This window comes from Dendrobates tinctorius, unplaced genomic scaffold (genome assembly GCF_039654945.1).
Source record: "Dendrobates tinctorius isolate UK_male_01 unplaced genomic scaffold, ASM3965494v1 ptg000086l, whole genome shotgun sequence".
In the NCBI taxonomy this organism is placed as follows: domain Eukaryota; kingdom Metazoa; phylum Chordata; class Amphibia; order Anura; family Dendrobatidae; genus Dendrobates; species Dendrobates tinctorius.
The window spans coordinates 50351901-50373964 of NW_027361754.1; the positions used below are offsets into that span (position 1 = coordinate 50351901).

The 22064-nt window shown below is 46.9% G+C and overlaps 1 protein-coding gene across 1 annotated transcript in view; it reads right to left on the reverse strand.

Annotated features, from left to right (window-relative positions):
- Nucleotides 1–22064, reverse strand: part of PLCH2 (phospholipase C eta 2) — an 891775-nt gene that overhangs the window by 232614 nt on the left and 637097 nt on the right. The window contains exons 4-5 of the mRNA XM_073585390.1: nucleotides 17068–17313; nucleotides 6753–6880 (exon numbers count right to left, since the gene is read on the reverse strand). Of these exons, the coding sequence (XP_073441491.1) occupies nucleotides 6753–6880; nucleotides 17068–17313 (374 nt within the window). The remainder of the gene's footprint in view (nucleotides 1–6752; nucleotides 6881–17067; nucleotides 17314–22064) is intronic.

Consider the following 22064-nt stretch of genomic DNA (forward strand, 5'->3'; position numbering starts at 1 on the left):
TGGACTTAAAGTCTTCCTTCAACTTTAAAAACTATATTACTATGTTAGTAATGCCATCATATTTGGCTAAGGGTGAATGAATGGTAACCCTTCTTCATGGTCATTTCATGCACACTATCTGTAATTTTTAATCATTTGCTTTCTCACCCTATCTCTATTGCTGAGCTGTGAAGTCCTATCACTATCCAGATTCACAGCAAAATGGTTGCTGCATTCCCTGCCTCAGCTTTTATACAGGCCTTGATATAGAGCAGCAAATCAGGAGGAACTATGTGATGAAATAGCTGCAAGACATTATGGGCAAGTCCACCCTGCAATGCACTTATGATCACGCTAACCTTTTCCAGCTGATCAATACATCCCAGAAGATTGTAATGGCGATGACTATTTTTAGTGAGTCACAAAAATGAAATCGCAGATTGTTCTTATTGAACAAGTTCTGCAAATTAAAAAAAAAAAATTGACAATTTGATTTGCGTCGAATCGATTTACTTATCACTACTAGTAATGAATTTTTTTTCCTAGCAATTCTTCTGCTCTGGAGCCTTCTGCCGGCAAATCTGACTGTATGTTCAATGCGACAGGTTCCCTTTAACCACTAAAAATCTTCCATTCTTTATCCGGCTATATAGAATATGTATGGACTATGTTCCCACTTTGATGCGAGATTCAGGCTGAATGCCTACGGTAATAAATGCCCCAGCCATAGAGCCTAAAAGAAAATTCTTCAAAGTCACCAATAGCTCCAGGGTTTTTACGCCCCCCCACCAAGATATGATAAAAAAGTAACTACTAATAGAAACAATGATTATCCTTTATAGTTTCTCTTAATAAGGCAATTATTATTTCATAAGATTCTCTATGTCCTATGTTGCAAACTCACCAACGACATATCTAACCTTTTGGTGGTATCTCTCCTCCGGTAAGACACGGGAAGAGAACTTGTGTGCACTCATGACCCATAACTTTTTAATCCGCCTGCAAACAAAGCTTTTCAGGAAAAAAAAATGTGTCTTTTTTCTTTCTATCTGTGACACAGATTCACACACATCAAAAATCCTTATTCTCATTATTTTCAACCAGACCGGTGCACATTCTTTTTTGCTCCTATACCATAAACTCCAGCAGAGAATCTCCTGATCCTCTTTATATCTGACAAGCAGAAAAGATCAGACAACAGCGAGTGTGTCAATCACACGGAAGCGAGCGGCGGGGCAGCAAGAAGGCTCCTGCTTGTGCTTACAGTATTTTCTTGCCGAGACTACTTTTCCAGAACTTTATCATTAAAAAGAGAAAAGGCTATTGCGTTAAACAATCTGCCTCTGCCTTAGGCCTGATTCAGAAATTATTTTTCTCCTGCAAAAGAAAAGACCAGATTTCATCAGATTTTCAGCAATGTTAGGTCAAAAAAAAAATCAATTTTTAACATCAGAGTAATAGAAATCTCTTAAGCTTCTCCAATCGGACAGCAGTGGATGCAACGGTGGCAGATACAACCTCTTTGTAAGAAAAGTATATTGGATGTTTGTAGTCCAATAGTTCTGCCATGACAGAAGGTCCTTGCTGTTTTGGAGGTAGAAATGGGCCTCCTTGTCTCTTGGGCTGCACCAATGGTATGCCCACCCCTAGAATGGAACCAATATGGCATCTGAGCGCCGTTCCACCCATAGACTTGCACTGGAGATATATGAGCCGGCTCAAAAATAGACAAGTCTACTTTTTTTTTACTGATGACTTATAAAACCTGTACCAGTTGGACAAAAACTTTGCCAAAAATGTAAATGGTCACAAGATCTTGGGAAACTTTGTTTGCGGTTGGAAAACAGGAAATTGTGTGGCACTAGCGCTACTATTTTATTGCTCTGTTAATGACCATCATTAATCGTGTAACCTTGGCCTGTGTGTCTGGAGGCAGTCACTGACCTTGAAAAATGTTTTGCTTTTCTATGACTTGCAATAGACATCAGCTTATAAGAAAAGGTGTTGGAACCAATTACATGGGTCAAGTTTTTTATTCCACAGAAAATTATTAGAAAGCGCAGCCATCATGGGTCATCCAAGGTGTTGGAGTCACTTCCCTCTGTCAACCATTTAGATGCTGCTGTCATGACTGAAAGCTGCATCTACTGTGTGTGTTTATATGCAGCTGTCACTCTCGGGTTGGGAAAACCGCAGGCTAGTCAAGGCATTGCGTTGCAATACTCGTTCGAGTTATACTGAAGTCTCACTCATTCCTTTAGAGGCGTTTTGGCAGCTGTTAAAGAGTTAAATTGTTCTAGTTTTATTGCAAATAGCAAAAAGTTTGCAAATTTTACCAATCAACTTAATTTGCAACAGGGGTTGAATATCATCTGATTGAATCTGTATAATAATAATCTTTACAATTTCATGGAGCTCCATTGCATTCATGCCAACCGATTGATTTCAATGTTATATGATAAAAAATTGAAATTCTATATCTATAATGTGCTAGTCCACATCTGGTGAGCAGCTGCTCAGAAACGCAGGGAATACCCATCTGGAAAGGCGCGTCACGGGCACAACTTGTTAGCAAATCCTCACACCAAACAAACCCCAATCAAATATTTATTTTCCAAAACTTTCACACTAGATCAGTTCTTGATAATTGGTAGCAGGGGATTTATATTGCTTTACTAAATTACCTGCAGCGTTAACACAAACTTTCTAAAACTAATTTAAAAAAAAGGGAAAATGGCAATTAAACGCTATAGTTATTAGAAAATTCCAGATGTCACTTTACCTAGAACACAAGTGACCGTAATCCGCTCACACAGGAGAGCGGCACCCGGAGGAAGAAACACAACAGGATCCAGTCTGTATAGCAAAATACAACAAGACTTTTCCTAGGTTGAACGGCGTCCTTCTCTTGGCATCAGTACATAAATATTGAGAATGGCAGAGACACACCAGTAAGATGGTCAGGATGTGGAGATGGTGGAGAATTTCAAATATTTGGGGGTTCACCTGGACAGCAAGCTTGATTGGAGGTGCCATATGGAGAAGGTTTGCAAGAAAGGGATGAGTAGACTTTACTTCCTAAGGAAGTTAAGGTCGTTTAATGTGTGTAGCAAAATGCTTGAAATGTTCTACCAATCCATTGTGGCGAGTGCAATCTTTGATGCAATTATATGCTGGGGTAGTAGTGTGCGCACAGCTGACGCGAATAAGCTGAATAAACTTATCAAGAAGGCTAGTGCGGCGGTGGGTCTACAACTCAGGACTTTCGAGGAGGTATTAGAGGATAGAATTACTAAGAAATGCAAGGCTATAATGAGCAACAATACACACCCGCTCTATGAACTGTTTGCGAAGCAAAAGAGCACATTCAGCAAGCGTCTACTCCAACTAATGTGTAAAAAGGAAAGATATAGAAAATCGTTTGTTCCGACAGCTGTGGGGATGTTTAACAAATGTATAAGTGTAAAGCATCCCAAGACTAAATGAAGTTCAAAGTGTATGGGGGGGAATTGGTGAGTTACAAGTACCAGTCTATCCGCATCTGCTGTCCATATAGACTTATTTTGTAAAGTGTGTATTGTTCTTGTAATGTTCTTGATCTTTGTTCTGCTGCTGTAATACTGTAATTTCCTCCGGGATCAATAAAGTTTATCTAATCTAATCTAATCTAATCTAATCTAATTGTCTACAGCCATCACAGCCAACACTGGCAAACAATGTATCAAAGGGATTGCCCAGCACATATTTTAACAATACAAATTAACAAAAAAAAAAAAAAATCAAGAAGATCCCAATCTCTGTAACTGGACCCCACCATTATTTGGTACTGCTGCTCATGCTCCCTAATAGTCTCTTTACTTCCTCTTATGGTGAGAAATGTTATGGAATCGCTGCAGTGGTCACCTCACGTGCCATCTCATTGACCACTGGAGGTCCAACCAATAGGACAGCCATAAATCCCCAAAACAGGGCCCCATCTGAATGGAGCAAAGGTTGAGCATGTGTAGATCACCTCTATTAATTCTCTATGGGACTGCTGTCCTCAGGATTGGTGGGTGTCCCAGCGATCACAATACTCATCATGTTCCCAGCCAGTCATCTTGCATCCTCTTCTGTCAAGTGACGACTGCAGCCAATCAGCAGTCACTAATTGGCTGCAGTGGTCAAATGCTATCGGAGCCAGAAGAATAGTATGGTAGCTTTTTCTTTAGGCTCAGATAATTTGTGTCTCCTGCAGCGAATCAGTGACCCAACAGTGCCTCATCTGCCGACCTATGAGCACAGGAGCCAAAGACAAAGTACACAGGAGTCCAGTAGTTAAGCATATAATTATTATAAAAAATAATATTATTGTAATTATTATTATGATCACCATGAGCCATTTAAAGAAAAATAAACTCCTGGAAATATTGTGCACAGTTTGAAAGTAAATGAGGAATAGATACTTTATCATAATACATATGAAACCATACATAAAAGAAACAGGACAATATGAAGAGCATATCCAAAAATAAAAATATAGGTACAAACTACATGGATGGGTGCCAATTAGTGATGAGTGAGTATGCTTGATAAGCCTGCTCAAATGCTATGTTTGAGTCCCCATGGCTGCATATCTCACAGCTGTTCAACAGGCACAGCACATGCAGGGACTGTCTAACAAACAGGCTATGCCTGCATGTGTTGCAGCTGTTGAACAGCTGCGTGCACTCGAACATTATCTTCGCTGTGCTCGAATACTCTATATTAATACAGGAGCATGCTCAGATAACACCTTATCCAAGCACGGTCACTCATCACTAGTGCTGATACAAAAGTTGAGATGCAACCATAGGTGGCTTATAATGAAGGCAATCTGGACTACAGCCAAAGTCCTAGGGCTCTGGGAAGGTAGGGGAGATCCATGGACAGATCGCCCTCATAATATTTAGTGCACCACCATCAGCAGTGCTTTTTCCCAGGATTCCTGAAGTTCCACTGTTGGCAATAGAGAAAGGCATTGCAGCTCCAGGGAGGTTCCCATTGCCTTCTCTGTGGCATGAACCAGCCAGCACAAGATTAAGTGGAGAGGCAAGAGGAGATCGTAGGGAGAGGTGTTATGAATGGGTGTTATGAATGGGTCACCGAGGAGGAGAGCAGGCCCAGGCTAAGCCACAGAAAACCAGAGAGGTTGGTAGCTAAGCGGATTGCAGACCCCTGATCCTATCTACACAACTAGCAGTAGCCGTGGAGCGTACCTTTGATGATCCTAGACGCCTCGGCACAGCCGGAGAGCTAACTAAGCCTAAAGCAAGAAAGGGGAAATCTAAACTGCCCCAGAGCAGACCCGAAAGGAATAGATAGCCCCCAAACATATATTGTCGGTGAGACAAGATGAAAACACAAACACAGGCAGAAAAATAGACTGAGCAAATGATGGGGCCAACACTGACTGGACAGGAAAGGAAAGACACTGTCTGTAATCACGCAAAAAACCCTGCAAAAAGTCCAACACGTCTGATGCACAAAAAATACTGAAATCGCACAACTTTGCCCCCACTATATCAGCACTCTGGTATATTCTGAAAGCGCAGCAAAAAGAGACCAATCTAACAGGGGACAAAACAAACTGGCACAAGCAGTAGCATATGGGCGGTGATTCAGCACAGCCCCAGCAGGAGCTGGCTAACCCGCACAAAGCAGAGATAGACAAAACCAAATCAAATGCAAACAGAATAGCAAATGAACCACTTAGCTGAACCATGCAGGGACAGAGCTGGAGACATCAGACCTCAGGAGGCACAGGAAGAAAATCACCAGCAGGGATAGAGGGAATCGGCTGTCTTAAATCCCAATCTGAAACCCCAGATCCCCAGATCAGCTCCATTACCTCCAGTAACCACCAGAGGGAGACCAGAAAGAGAATTCGCAACCCCTCTGTCACTCTGACCAGCTCCACTACCTTCAGTAATAATCAGAGGGAGGCCAGAAAGCGAATTCACAACAGAGAGGCAAGAGGAGATCGTAGGGAGAAGCAAGAGGAGATCGTAGGGAGAGGCAAGAGGAGATCGTAGAGAGAGGCAAGAGGAGATCGTAGAGAGAGGCAAGAGGAGATCGTAGGGAGAGGCAAGAGGAGATCGTAGGGAGAGGCAAGAGGAGATCGTAGGGAGAGGCAAGAGGAGATCGTAGGGAGAGGCAAGAGGAGATCGTAGGGAGAGGCAAGAGGAGATCGTAGGGAGAGGCAAGAGGAGATCGTAGGGAGAGGCAAGAGGAGATCGTAGGGAGAGGCAAGAGGAGATCGTAGGGAGAGGCAAGAGGAGATCGTAGGGAGAGGCAAGAGGAGATCGTAGGGAGAGGCAAGAGGAGATCGTAGGGAGAGGCAAGAGGAGATCGTAGGGAGAGGCAGGAGATTGCACGGAGAGGCAAGTATTAAAAATGTTTCAATAAAGTATATGAAATGGGGGTTGAAGAGAGGAAATTATAATGAATTGAGGGTAGAGGGTGGGAGATAATATTTATGATGACATAATGTCCTATCTCCGGTCTGTGTGCACTCCTGACCTGATCTTCACTTCTTAGGAGGTATTTTGAGTGATTAGTGGGGGTCTCTGGACTTAGACCCCCACTGATCTGATCTGAATTAATGAGGCTACATCATAATAAAAATGATTTACCAAAAGTATAGGTAATTTAATCTTTCAATTTTCTGGCAGCATGAACAAACTACTATCTTTAGAAGGCATTATTATAGGACATTACAAAATAGTGCCATTACTTGTAAGAACCATACTTGCCTTGAACATTTGCTTCACTTTCTGGCGAGGCAGGTTGACATTCAGTTTGTGCATCAGTTGTAGAACCTCATTTATGCTTAAGCTGCCATCTCCATTCTTATCGGCTTCGTCAAATGTCTGCTTCAACCATATTTGGCAGGAGTTAAGGAGAGAAACTGAAGATCATGTAAGAAAATGATATTACTCTGCACATATTACCACTTTTCTATACAGGATGAATTTCTAACAATGCGTTTATAGGAGAGTGAGGCCATCAGGTGGACTGAACCCATAGAAGCCATACTGGCCCAGCAACATCTATGGCTTTCGGTACAGTTTAGGCGAATTCTTGGTATGTCCAGTAGCTACATCAGAATCAGACTGATTTCAAAATACTTTTAGATAATGATAAAGCGACAACAATTTTAAAGAGCATTATAATGCTATAACATGAGCATCACTAATAAAAGCAAAGCTAAAGTCTTTGAGCCACAGTGGCCATATTTTTCCTATCCGGTGCGTATACAATAAATGTCCGATCTCTGGGGCCCCATGATGACTATAATGCTGGACCTGAGTCCGACCATAGTGAGGAGGAGTTTGCATGTTTCAGCATTCAAGCACATCTCCTACTGCTCCGTTTGAGGTCTATGGGGCTGATAAGAATTTTCCTTGCCCTTTTCCATCAGCCACATAGACAAAGGAGCAATAGGATGCACGCTGGAATTTGCTCCATTCCCATGCCTCTCCCTGGGACCCTCATTCCAGTAATTGTGGATCCTCCACCAGCAGAATGACAGGGACATGCTTTCTTTCTTAAAAAGAGGAGCAGCCACCCAAGTCACCATATCACCAGCCATTGACCTCAAAGCAATATCTGCAATCAGGCCCCCCAGCTACCATGTGTGATCTACAATACCGGCGCCATCATTTCAAAGAGCGAAGTTGCTGCCCCTAAAACTCCAATCCCAGTGGCAATTGCCACCCCTGTGCCTTTAATATCTTTAACCCTCAAATATCCAATATCATATGTCTGACTTCACCGGCAGAATGGCGCTTTGTCCATTATTTCTGTAGCTCTTAACATTCTTGTCTCTTAGTTATTGGCTTACGACATCATCAATTTCTGGGAGCTCATCAATAAAACTCCACAAACAACAAGAGAATTGGAAATACTACGGCCAAACAAATCTGTACTAATAACCTAACCTATGAATGAAAGCTTCCTGGCACAGATGTGTGTGAACATCTTGTAACATCGGGATTCGTGTTGTTTTATTTACTCAGTTCTAAGAACTTTACAGAAATCAACGGCAAAGGATTTTGCTTTGTACCTTGGACTTGCTCGGTTAGGTCTTACTCGTGAGGCACAGACGTCCTCGCTGTACGATTATTGCAGCACTCCATCACTCCTTTGCACTGACAACTTTTTTTCTTGCACCAGGGCGATCAACAGTCCTAGAGTTGAGTGAATTTTTCAATATTTGGTTCGGATTACGATCGCCGGTGAATATTGTATGTACAATATTCGTCGAACAAAGCCGGACGACATTGGAGTAGAAATGAGCTAACACGTTCGGAAACTAACATCAAGCGTAAATTTGGCACGAATAGGATATCAATATGGCACAAATATGGCAAATTTGGATTCGGCGATAGTCTCCGTACATATTCGTCATCTCTAACATGACCACCCACTGCAGCTCAGCTCCATCAATAATAACAGACTGAACCTTCTAGGAGTACAGGTGAATGGTGAAAAACTGCAAAAAGGACACAAAACTGCTCCCCCTTCATTCATGGGATCCCTTAGGTTAGACTACCGGGGATGGCATATACTAGCAACTTAAAGGGTTATTCCCATCCTGTTTGTTCATCTCTCTTCAGCCTCCCAGCTTCTTGGTTGCTGGGCCTGGCATGCACCTGCTCGATTGATAGTTTGGACCATCGGCCCAAAATGTGCCTTCCCGATGCTGCATAATGAGGCAGCTTTGCCTCTACAGTATCAGATATAGTAAAGAACTTGGCACTCAGAATAGATGCAAATAAATAAAAATCGACCTTCATCACATATACGGATTGTCAATTAGTTGAAACATGGATTTTTGTGAAAACTCACAGTAAACTCCTTTTCTCCGAGACCCTCATTGGGGGACACAGGTACTGTGGGTGTATACTACTGCTGCCTGGAGGCTGACACTAAGTGAAAAAAAGTGGTTAGCTCTTCCTCCGCCATATACACCCTCGCCCCGATTGCGGGCGGAAACCAGTTTGGTGCAAAAGCAGTAGGAGACCAAACAAAAATCAGACAACATCAACCTTAATGCAGGTAACATGTCTAGAAAATAACCACCCTAATCTCATACAGAGAGCATATTAATTAAACAGAAGCCAACTTGGCTAACAGGGTCGGTGCTGTGTCCCCCAATGAGCGTCTCGGAGAAAAGGAATTTACGGTGAGTTATCACAAAAATCCATGTTTCTCCTTCACCTCATTGGGGGACACAGGTACTGTGGGACGTCCTAAAGCAGTCCCTGGGTGGGAAGTTGACTCACCGATCCAAGCTACATGCACCTCCTGTCTAAAGGTGCGCCACCGCTGCTTGGAGAATTCTTCTACCCAGGCTCGCATCCGCTGAAGCTTGGAGTATGGATAGTGTAATGTTTAGTAGACGTGTGCAGGCTGGACTAGGTTGCTGCCTTGCAAACCTGTTCCGTCGAAGCCTGGTGCCGAAGCGCCCAAGAGGCACCCACTGCCTGTGTAGAGTGTGCTGGAATCGGCGTGCCTCAGATGCCATAGGACTCCTGAATAGCCAAACGAATCTATCTGGCTATGGTCGATTTTGAGGCAGCGAGTCCCTTCCCGCGACCTTCAGGGAGCACGAACAGCACGTCTGACGAAAGGGTGCCGTCCGCGACACGTACCTCCTGAGTGCTTTTACCAGGTCTAACGTATGCAGGGCCTTTTCCACATGGTGTACCGGTGCTGGACAGAAAGAGGGGAAGACAATATCCTCATTAATGTGAAACGAGGAAACGACTTTTGGCAAAAAAAGGAGGAGCTGGTCTAAGAACCACCTTGTCTTTGTGAAAGGTCATAAACGGGGCTCGGCAAGATAATGCTGCCAGCTCAGAGACCCGCCTGATTGATGTTATAGCTACTAGGAACACCACCTTCCAGGAAAGGTATGATAAAGAGACATCCTGTAGCGGCTCAAATGGAGCTTCCTGCAGAGAAGGACCAGGTTAAGGTCTCAAGCATCCATAGGTGCCTTATAGGGAGGTACAAAGTGGGAGACCCCCTGGATGAAAGTCTTTAACTGCAAGTTGGTAGCAATCCTGCGCTGAAAAAGGACAGATAAAGCCGATATCTTTCTCCTGAGAGAACTGGGGGCCAAGCCTGAGTCTAGGCCAGCACTGGAGAAAAGCCAAGATATCAGGGATGGAGAATCTCAGTGGAGAACAACCATGGTCCCAACACCATGAGAAGAAAACATTCCAGATGTGGTGGTAAATTCGTGCTGAGGCAGGCTTCCGAGCGCTAACCATCGTAGCAACCACTTTGCACCCAAACCCCGCCTGCATCAGAATCCAAGATTCAACGGCCAAGCCGTTAAACACAGGGCCCCTGAGTTCGGGTGGCAGATCGGCCCCTGAGAAAGTAGATCTGGGCGCTCTGGCAATCGCCATGGCACATCGACGAGCAGCTGCACTAGATCTGCGTACCACGCCTGACGAGGCCAGTCTGGGGCCAGCAGAATCACTGGCACCCCTTCTGCCTTGATCTTCTTGCTGACCCTCGGAAGTAGTGGCAGCGGGGGAAATAAGTATGGGAGGCGAAACTGATTCCATGGCAGAACCAGCGCATCCACTGCGATTGCCTGCGGGTCCCGGGACTGAACAACAAATACAGACACCTTGGCGTTCACCCTGGAGGCTATCAGATGCACATCCGGTGTTCCCAAACATTGGCAAATCTCCTGAAAGACTTCTGGGTGTAGTGACCATTCCCCGGACGTAAGCCCCTGCCGGCTGAGGAATCTGATGCCCAGTTCTCTATCCCCGGGATGTGGACCACCGATATCACCGAGCGGTTCCTATCAGCCCAGCAAAGCACATGCCCTACCCCGTGCATGGTTGCCCTGCTGCAGGTGCCCCCTTGGTGATTTATGTAAGTGTGGCGCCCTGAGGCTCAGTCCATGGTTGCCCTGAGGCTCAGTCGCCACAGAGGTACTGCACCTCCTCCTGAGGTGTAGTATCCCACCGTCCAGGTAAGGTGGAGACTCCTGACCACACTCCATCACCTGCACCCCCACACCACAAAGTAGTGTAGCAAAGCACCTTCGGCGGCTCCCTGCTTGGAGTATAGCAAAGCACCCATTGGTTGCTCCCTGCTTGGAACACGAAACGTGCTGGGAGGTGGGTGGAGTTAGTTTTATATTACAAGGAGCGGGAAGAGTTTAGGATTAGAGGTCAGTTGGTTAGAGAGTTGGAGAGGAGAAGATCCCCGGAGCGAGGGATGGAAGGATGGAGGTGCTGCAGAGGATCCCAGTGACCTGGGTCTGCTGGCACGGGAGAGGAAGAGAAAGAGCAACGTAGACTGAAAGCCTGATTCTCCATAGAAGGAAAGATTAGTACAGAACATGAGGAGTAAGAGAGAACAGAGGACGTGGGTTAGAAGAGAACCCTTCCTAGAAGTTCTAAGCGCAAGGCCGGGGCCCGGTCCCCGAGGTTGTATGGATACTAATGGTCCTGCAGCAGACACCAGAGGAATAGAAGTAGAGACCACTTTATTCCCACACAAGACTTGGGGGCACAACAGCAACTGGATAGTGAGCCGGGACTTAGTAGCAAGGAGTCCCCGAAACAGGCTACAGCTGTCTGCCGTACAAGTAGAGTTCATTGGAACATCGGACAGGAGGAACTCCAGTGTAACTCAGTACTAGGAGTACTTCACTTAAAGGCGCTATAAGAGGAGACGTTCAGCAAGGCACATATTGGCGGAGTGTTGGAAAGGAGTATTCCATCTGGCCGGGAGGTTGACTGAGTCCCTGACCCAGAGGACACGGCACGGAGGCAGGCACCTGTTTGTACAACAGACTGTGAGTAAAGCTATGGAACTACATGCTCTGGTGTCCTCCACTCATTCCGGCGAGAACCGGCCCAGCACTGCTGCATCCTCTGCGCCTGACACTATACAATCTGCGTGTCACCTCACCTACACTGCCCTGGGACTACAGCCCTGTCTGTGGAGGGCTATAACATCACTGCTGCACCACACCATCTGTCCCAGAGGAACTGTTGCAGCGTCGGCTTACATCTTCATTGCCGAACACCACAGGTGGCGTCACGAATCACTTATAAACTTTCACTACCACAAGCACACTGAAACAACCCCCTTTTACAATGGGCACCTAGGGCCACGGGCCAGGTCACAGCTGCCGTGACATCTCTCATTGAAGCTCACAGGGCCCGGTACCGAGTACCCCACAGCCCTGGGTGTGAGGGTGTCCCATAAGTCACCGCCGTGGTGTTGTCCAACTGAATCCGGACAGGGCGGCCTCCTAGAAAGGTGAAGAAACCGTTGCAGAGTCACCCGGATCGCCCATATCTCCAACAAGTTGATCGGGAGACGTGCTTCCTGCGGTGACCACCGTCCCTGGGCCATGAGGTGGCGAAAAACTGCTCTCCAGCCGAGAAGGCTGGCGTCTGTTGTGACCACCAGCCACTGATCTGGGGGAAAGGGAGGAACTGATCGTCCACCACTCTAGTGACTGTCTGACCTGAAAGGACAACCGGCACCGATGATTGAGCGTGAACGGGTTCTTGTCCCACGATTACAAGAGGGCGTGCTGCAGGGGGCGAAGATGGAACTGGACGAACGGGATCACTTCCATCGCTGCCACCATTTTTCCTAGAATTCTCATGCAGAAACGGATGGTGTGAGGGACTGGTTGGCGCAGTAGCTGCACTCCCTGCCGGAGGGCTAGGGCCTTGTCTCGAGGGAGAATTACCAATGCTCAGCAAGTGTCGAAGGTCATCCCTAAAAAGGAAATTCTCTGAGCCTGAACAAGGGATAACTTCTTTACATTGACCAACCACCCTAAGCGGGCAAGAGTATCTAGCGTGATGCTGACGCTTTCCTCGCAAGTCTGCCTTGAAGGGCCCTTGACAAAGAGGTCGTCTAAGTAGGGGAATACAACTATGCCCTGGGAGTGCAGGATGGCCATGGGGACTGCCATGACCTTTGTGAACACTATGGGGGCAGTGGCTAGCCCGAAGGGCAATGCTGCAAACTGAAAATGTAGACCATTGATGGTGAAGCGTAGAAACCTTTGATGTAGATAGGCATCCTGACTATCGATAGAGGCCAAGTACTCTCCCTGCCCCATTGCGGATATGACTGAACGGAGAGACTCCATCAGGAAATGTCTGATCATGATAAATTTGTTCAGGAGCTTTAGATCCAAAACGAGCCTGACAGTCCCGTCCTTTTTGGGGACTGCAAACAGATTGGAATAGAAGCCCTGAGTCTTCTCGTTTTCTGCTACCGGAATGATGACTCTGTTGTGGCTGAGCGAATCGATGGCTCCTAGTAGAGCCTTTGCCCGGGTATCCACTTTGGGAAGAAGGGAAAGAAGAAATCGTCTTGGGGGTACCTGATAAATTCTATCTTGTATCCTGTGGACACAAGCTCTCTCACCCATGTGTCATGTGCAACATTGAGCCAGGCATGGTGAAACCAGAGTAGGTGGCCGCCTACCTTGCTGGTGCCGCCTGACAAATGCCCCGAGTCATTTGACTGAAGATCTTTGGGACCTGGATCCCCTCGACCTGGACTGGTTAGTACGGATCCTCCCCAACGGGTTGGCTCTAGATGAAACCTGTCGGTCCCTATCCTGGTTGGGGCACCCTGACGCAGTGAAATTAGCCACCATAGTTCACTCGGGGTTGCGAAAGGCCTGAAAACATGCCTGAAACTGGTGACGAAACAGCGGTTTGACCTTTTGTTGAAGAAGAAAACCGCTCTTGCCTCCTGTGGCGTTGGAGATGAGCTGATCTAACTTCTCTCCGAACAGGCAGCCACACTGGTATGGTAGCGCTGTCAATGACTTTTTTGAGGCTGAATCGGCCCGCCATGTTCTTAACCATAGCGCTCTCCTAATGGAGATTGCATTTGCGGCCGCAAGTGCCATGCAGTTGGCCGCATCTAAAGATGCATCGATCAAGTATTCCCCCGCCATGGCTATCTGATTTGTGATTTCTGACACTTCAGCTGGTAGGTCTATGTCTTGCAAGGCTCTCTTCAATGATTCTGACCAAAAGACCATGGCCTTGGCTACCCACGTTGCTGCGAACGAGGGAGAGAGTGCTGATCCTGATGCCTCAAACACTGAGCGAGCCAAGTTCTCTATGAGACGATCAGTGGACGGATAGTAGAGTTTTTGTAGCCAAGCGCAACACAGGTGGATCCACCATTGGGGATTCCGTCCACTTTTTACGGAGATCCGGGGCAAAAGGATACTTCGCCTCGAGTGCCTTCTGGCCCGAGAACCGCCTGTCCGGTCATTCTCTGTGTCGTTGCACTATGTCCTCAAATTCAGGGTGAGTGCAAAATACTCTGGGGACGCTTGACTCACTTAAATGACACCTTATGGCCCAAAGCCAGAGTGGAATCATCCTCAATCCCCAGAGTGTGGTTGACAGCTTCTATGAGACTGTCAACCGTTTCCTGATCACCCGGCGTATCTGGGTCAAGGGGCACGTCCGAGTCGTAGTCCGAGCCTTGCTAGCTATCAACTGATGGTGACGGGGAGCAAAAAGCAGAGCTCACGGATGCCGAGGCACCGGATGGACCGGGAGACGCCATATGGGTTTGTTTCCCCCGGGTCTGCCTGGAGTGAGGGCTGCCCCTGCAGGCCGGAGGTTCCTGTGAGGTAGAGAACCCCTCTAAGACAGGCGAGCCACTGTCCCTGCCCCTATCTGGGGTCCGAAGGGACTCGATTGCTCTGGTAAGTGACGCCATAGATTGCGACAGTGATAACGCCCATTCCAGGGCTTGGTCGCAGTGGAGGGCTCCTGAGCGCATTCGGACTCGCAGACTTCGCATACTCGCTTGTTCTGCGCCCGCGGAAAAACAGATCGACAGGAGATGCATGCAGCCTACAAGAACGTATGCGTCTTAGGTTTTCCTGACATGCTGTACCTGTTAGGCATCCGCCGGGGGAGGGCGATCTTTGCTTCTGTTAGCGTGGCCTCTCTGTGGGGCTAGGGGGCAGCACTTACCCCAGTCCTGTGTCCCCTGTGTCCTCAGCATGCGAGGCGTCGCTTCAATCTGTGTGCCAGCAATGTGGGCAAGCCCCTGGATGGTACTTCCTTTTGCGGCCTAGCTTCGGCCTGAAGCCGGGGCCTAAATTTCTTTGGCGTCCGCTCATGCTACGGGGGGCGGGGACTTCCGGCTGAAGCCGTGGCCTCAATTTTTACTATCCGCCCGGGGGGGCGGAACCGCTGGACTCCAGAATCAAGGCTGGGACTGGATCCGCCGCTGCTGGACGCCTGTCTCTGCTGCTGCCTGGGCGAAGCTAAGGGCTCCAGCCCTGCGCCGCTACAGGAGCCCTCCTTGGCCATCCACTTCCGTCCAGCTCAGGTAAAGGGGAGGGACGCCATGTGAAACAAGAACGGTGCAGGCACCCTAGCTCCATCTAACCCCTTCAAGGGGTGAGGAGAGGGACCGTCCGCCGCCTTGCCCCACCGCAGTCTTAGCATTGGTGGGGCAGTGGGGGCCGCAAGGACTACGCTTGTGCCTCTGTACAGCCTGGAGTTTCAATACCCTCGGGTGGACAGGGCTAAGTCCGGCATCATGTCCCACTGCGCAGGAGAGGATACGTGGAGGGACACTCGCACATGCGCGCCTGTTGTTGGTTTGGGGAGATCGGGCCCCTTCAATAGGGTCCGTCGCCCATATCTCACCTCCGTGGTCTGACAATATCTCACATTGTGGGAGAGGATACGCAGAGGGACACTCGCACGTGCTAGCCCGTTGTCGGTTTGGGGAGATCGGATCCTTTCAATAGGGTCCGTCACCCCGTCTTATCTTCAAGTGGAAAAAAAAAATAAAAAATCAGTCTTGAGACAGACCGACGTGTGCCTCCAACAGACACTAAGCAAAAACTGGTTTCCGCCCGCAATCGGGGCGAGAGTGTATATGGCGGAGGAGGAGCTAAACTCTTTTTTTCACTTCGTGTCAGCCTCCAGGCAGCAGTAGCATACACCCACAGTACCTGTGTCCCCCAATGAGGCGAAGGAGGAAAAGAAATACTAATTTTTCATCTAATCTGTGTGTCAAGTTCTTTGCTATATTATTGAAGGGTCAGCACCAACTCTACCAAGAGGCCATGCTCTCTCTATGGATCTACAGCATTGGATGCACAATGGCGGTGAAGCTGGCTGGGATTGAATGCTAGCAATGCTCTCTAGCAAAGCCAGTACTTACAAGCTCTATTGAAAAGAGCTTGTAAGCTCTGCACCAAGCTCAGCCAGCACTGCACCAAGCTCAGCCATTGCACTGTTGAATGGTCCTCTAGGCAATGAGCAGTAAACAATAATTTGATTAAACTTATTTTGAGAGGAGAGAAATTTTTTCAGAACAAGTAAATTGGAAGTTTCTTGCTTTATAAGGACTTTGCTATTCTACCATTTAAGGACCTATAGGATGTCCATGTACCACAGTATGGTTCCTATTGAGGCACAATATGCTTCCCCACTCAAAGCAATGCAGCATAAAATAGTATTTAAGGGAGTTTGTTACAGATCTTTTTCTGCCTGCCTTGGTCTAGAATCAGAGAAACACAGTAGTACCGTATACAGCCATAGAAGTCCGATGTTGATGCATCAGTGACCCATAATATTGAAATTGCATGAGGCCCAATACACTATAAAAATAAATATTAAAAACCACAGACCATGGACTAGGAAATAGGAGAGGTCTATACTAGTGATGTGCTTGGATAAGGTGTTATGCTCTGTGCTAACCGAGTGTCTTCAGTGTGCTCGAATAATGTATTTGAGTCCCCGCGGCTTCATGTCTCCTGGCTGTTCAACAGTGGCAACACATGCAAGGATGTCCTGTTTGTTAGGCAATACCCGCATATGCTGCAGCTCTCGAACAGCCGGGAGACATGCAGCTGCAGAAACTCGACCATATTTTTCGAGCACACCAAAGTCACTCGGTTAGCACCAGAGTATACGCAGATAACACCTTATCCAGGCACGTTTGCTCATCACTAGCATAGACTTCGCCATCATTCAATACCAGCACTAGTTTGCACGAAAGGATATTGGTCACGGGTTCTTTGCCGCTTAGACAGACTATCTTCATCACTGATCCCTGCCATCAGGTACTTCAGACCAGTTATCCATGTTCGAGCTTCTTCACCACTTGAGGACACCAAATCCAGAGACTCCATGTGATCCCCATAGTAGATACTGAAACAACAGTTGGGGTCGAAGCTGCCATCAGCGTAACGCTGGAAGATCTCAGACTGCTTCCCCTCACAGACCTCCTGGATGGTATCAATGGATACTGGAAATAGAAAAAAACCAAAAACATAACATTAAAAAGATGGATTCTGTCAATTAGTGAACAATTTAATTATTGAGGCAGTGTAAAATTCCAGGAGTTCTAAACAATACAGTCACTACATGTCTGGTACACCGTATGGCAGTGTGATCCTATCTGTGCATTGGCAAACACAAGGGGTCCTGGTGCAAGAACATGGGCACTTCGATCTAAAAAAAAAACCTCATCATAGTCAGAATAAAAATCCATGAAAGCAGTTTTCAAAGTGACAGCAGCCCCCCACAAGGTTTACATCTATCTCCACCCATCTCTGGGCTCTATCAAGCCCATTACTGAGGTCCACAGACAAAGTCAGCAGGGCACATATTCTACAAGTGTGATGTGCACTGCTTCTATTGTGCTCCATGCACGAGTATAGCATTCTAAATAATATCTTTTCACTAGCTAAATGTGAAACAGCCTGCTGTATCCCACCTTGTCATTTAGTGCTGTGGGGATATGATACTGTCTGCAGACCTAAGGTACATTAAAAAAACATTATAATTTTTCAGTTGCAAAAACTTAGACAACTCGCCATATCACACTTTGTCATTTTGTTGGGTTGAAATTAAGCTGTAGAGGCCTGACTTTCAAATTGTTTGTAGCATAACTTCTTTGTCATACAGGCCTCATCCACACTCAAACAATTTTTTCTTCTGTGACTAACACAATACAGCACGCTATATTTCACCATGGAATTTACGGTTGATGATATTCAGCTGTTTGCAGAGGTGGTGCAGAGTTTAAAATCTAATTTTTTGTTGCTAATACTGCGCTCCTACCACACTATGTGAGCAACATGACTGGGAAAAAGTGAGGCAGTGGTGAAAGGGGAATTAGGCTTGGTGTTCAAGGTGTATGTGTAGGAAGATGGACCCGGACCAGGGGTACCTCTCTTGTGCGGGTTCCGGAACTGTCGGTGCTGTCACCATTGTTGCACAGGAAAAAGCTTTCTGTCCCAGACCGACCTCTGCACCCGACAGCAGGGGGCGTGACTAGAATAAAAAGTGGTGAGCAAGAGAAAGCAGAGGACTTGGCGGGAAGACAGAGCGCACAAGAGAGGAAGGTTGCGCTCCCTCCTTAGAGCAACTAGATAGCGCAGGCCCGCGCTGTAGGTCCCCTGCATACGAGCGCACTGACTGTGAGCAGCAAGCTGCTGTGGGCCCGCTGACTCCTGTGACTAAAAAAACTATACATTCCGGTCCAGTAATTGCCGCAAGCGTGACGCCTAAGACTGACCTTGTGACTCATACAGAACTATGTAATTCCTCCTCCGACTTCACCACCAAGCTGAGTCACGCTCCGACAGTATCGCAGACGGTGCTGCATCCCGTACAGCGAACCGTTGATGCAGAACCTCGCTTAGGACAGCAAGGATATGCCACCTTCGTTGGGAACCAGATCCTCAACTTCTTCAGGACCAAACCAGAGACTTCACATGCCGCTTGCGTGGGCACCACTGTCGAATTCCAAGCCTCTGCAGCCAGGAAGCCGGCAGACTGATGTTACACTTTTCATGAACATTTGTTCTTTCCTAAATCTCACCTCCCATACCCTCTGCTTAACCTATTATCTCCCTATTAATAAATCCGTTAACTCTTGCTCTGCCTCCTGCCTTGTCTTACTGTGACGTTCAAACTGAAAGCTGTAAATGCTGTCCCAGACCCAGATACCTCATGTCTGGCTGATTGCTGCAGTGCCAAGCTACAATTTGCATTGTGGGTGAATGGAGGCCACTTTCCTGGGGTCTGTCCCTCATTTGATGTGTTTTGGCGGCATTTTGGGCCATTATAAAGGTACTGTCACACTTAGCGATGCACCAGCGATCCCGACAAGCGACATGACGCGGTCAGGATCGCTGGTACATCACTAAGTGGTCGCTAGTGAGCTGCCACACAGGCAGATCTCACCAGCGACATAGCAGGGGTCACTACTTACCTGTCAGACGAGGCGGTCCTGACGTCCTCCCGCCCGCGTCCACGCGTCGCTCGTCTCCACAGCAGGAAGTCCCAGCAGGAAGCTGACGACGAGAAATGGTCCAGGACGCTCTCGCGCGATCAGCGATAACCAGCGGGGGAGCGGTCGGAGGCAAGTATCAGACATAGCGATATCGCTAGCAATATCGCTATAACGTCACAAAAACCAGTGACGTTATAGCGATATTGCTAGCAATATGGTTTAGTGTGACAGGCCCTTAAAGTATTGTGCATGCGTTTATTTTTGCCTCCCATTGTCATAAATAGTGTTCGGTTATGTTCGACGAATATTCGACAAATTAAATCGGCGAATATTGCATATTCGGCAATCGTAATCTGAACAGAACATTGAAATATTCGCTCATCTCTAGTAGGGAGGGATAAGGGAGCTATCTCTTTTATCCCTAATCTGTCTCTCCCTACTGGGCTGCAAGGATTGGTGCCCAAAAAAGGGATGGTTCAGAGATTGTGCACATCTATACGGTTAGTCAATTTTTGGTTTTGCACAAAGAACATTTTCACTTTAAAGTATTTGTATGCACCATGATTTATTTAGTTTAGGCATAAGGCCTCGTCACACATAGCGACTTACCAGCGATCCCGACAACGATATCAACGTGTCAGGATCGCTGGTGAATCGCTATGTGCTCGCTGGTGAGCTGTCAAACAGGCAGCTTCACCAGCGATCAGCACAGCGACGCCGAACGCGCGGCATCGCTGTGTTCAGCGCTGATTCATGTCAAAAATAGAATTAAAATAAAAAATATTGTTATTCTCACCTTCCGACGTCCCGCAAAGCATTCCCGCCTCTCTCCACGCTCCGGTCCCAGTAATCCTTTGCGAGAATTACCGTTCTCGCTGGATCGCGAAGTCTCGCGGTCATTCTTGCAAAGGATTACTGGGACCGGAGCGTGGAGAGAGGCGGGAATGCTGCGTGGGACGTCGGAAGGTGAGAATAGTAATATTCTTTTTTTTTTAAATTATTTTATCGCTGATCGCTGGTCTCCCGCCTGTCACACACAGCGATGCGTGCTGGCCAGCGGGAGATCAGCAACGAAAGAAATGTCCAGAGGTTTCCCAGAGCGATCAGCGATACCGGCAGGGGGGCCGGTCGCTGATCGCTCTCACACATAGCGATCTCGCTGGTGAGATCGCTGTTGTGTCACAAAACTTGTGACTCAGCAGCGATCTCGCTAGCGAGATCGCAATGTGTGATGGGCCTATACAGTGGGGAAAATAAGTATGTGATACACTGCCGATTTTGCAAGTTTTTCCACCTACAAAGAATGGAGAGGTCTGTAATTTTTATGGTAGGTACATTTCAACCAGACAATCTAAAAAAAAAATCCAGAAAATTACATTGCATGAATTTTACATAATTAATTTGCATTCTATTGCATGAAATAAGTATTTGATACAATAGAAAAACAGAACTTAATAATTGGTACAGAAACCTTTGTTTGCAATTACAAAAGGCCAGACATTTCCTGTAGTTCTTGGCCAAGTTTGCACACACTGCAGCAGGGATTTTGGCCCACTCCTCCATAGAAATCTTCTCCAGATCTTTCAGATTTTGGGGCTGTGGCTGGGCAACATTGAGTTTCAGCTCCCTCCAAAGATTTTCTATTGAGTTCAGGTCTGGAGAATGGCTAGGCCACTCCAGGACCTTGAAATGCTTCTTACGGAGCCACTCCTTAGTTGCCCTGTGTGTTTCGGGTCATTGTCATGCTGGACCTCTTACTGAGGGGAGAAGGTTGTTGGCCAAAATATCACGATACATGACCCCATCCATCCTTCCTTTAATATGGTGCAGTTGACATGTCCCCTTTGCAGAAAAACACCCCCAAAGTATGATGTTTTCCTCACAATGCTTCATGGTTAGGACTGTGTTCTTGGGGGTTGTACTCATCCTTCTTCCTCCAAACATGACGAGTGGCATTTATACCAAAAAGTTCTATTTTGGTCTCATCTGGCCACATGACCTTCTCCCATGCCTCCCCTAGATCATCCATATGGTAATTGGCGGACTTCAAACGGGTCTGGACATGTGCTGACGTGAACAGGCGGACCTTGTGTCCCCTGCAGGATTTTAATCCTCAACGATGCAGTGTGTTACTGACGGTACTGTTTAAGACTGTGGTCCCAGCTCTCTTCAGGTCATTGACCAGGTCCCCCCCCCCCCCGTGTAGTTCTTGGCTCATTCTTGACCTTTCGCATAATCATCCTTACCCCATGAAGAGAGATCTTGTATGGAGACCCAGACCAAAGAAGATTGACCGTCACCTTGTATTTCTTCCATTTTCGAATAGTTGTGCCAAGAGTTGTTGCTGTCTCACCAAGCAGCTTGCCTATTGTCCTGTAGCCCATCCCAGCCTTGTGTAGGTCTACATTTTTTGTCATTGGTGTCCTTAGACACCTCTTTAGTCTTGGTCATGTCTTGGTCATGTTGGAAAGGTTGGAGTGTGATTGATTGAGTGTGTGGACAGGTGTCTTTTATACAGGTAACAAGTTCAAACAAGTAATGACTCAGAGTAGGAGGGCTTCTTATAGAAAATCTAACAGATCTGTGAGACAATTCATGCTGATTGGTAGGTGATCAAATACTTATTTCAAGAAACAAAATGCAAATTATGTAAAAATTATACAATGTTATTTTCTGGTTTTTATTTTTAGATTCTGTCTCTCACAGTTAAAGTTTTCCTAAGATAAAATTTACAGATCTCGCCATTCTTTGTAGGT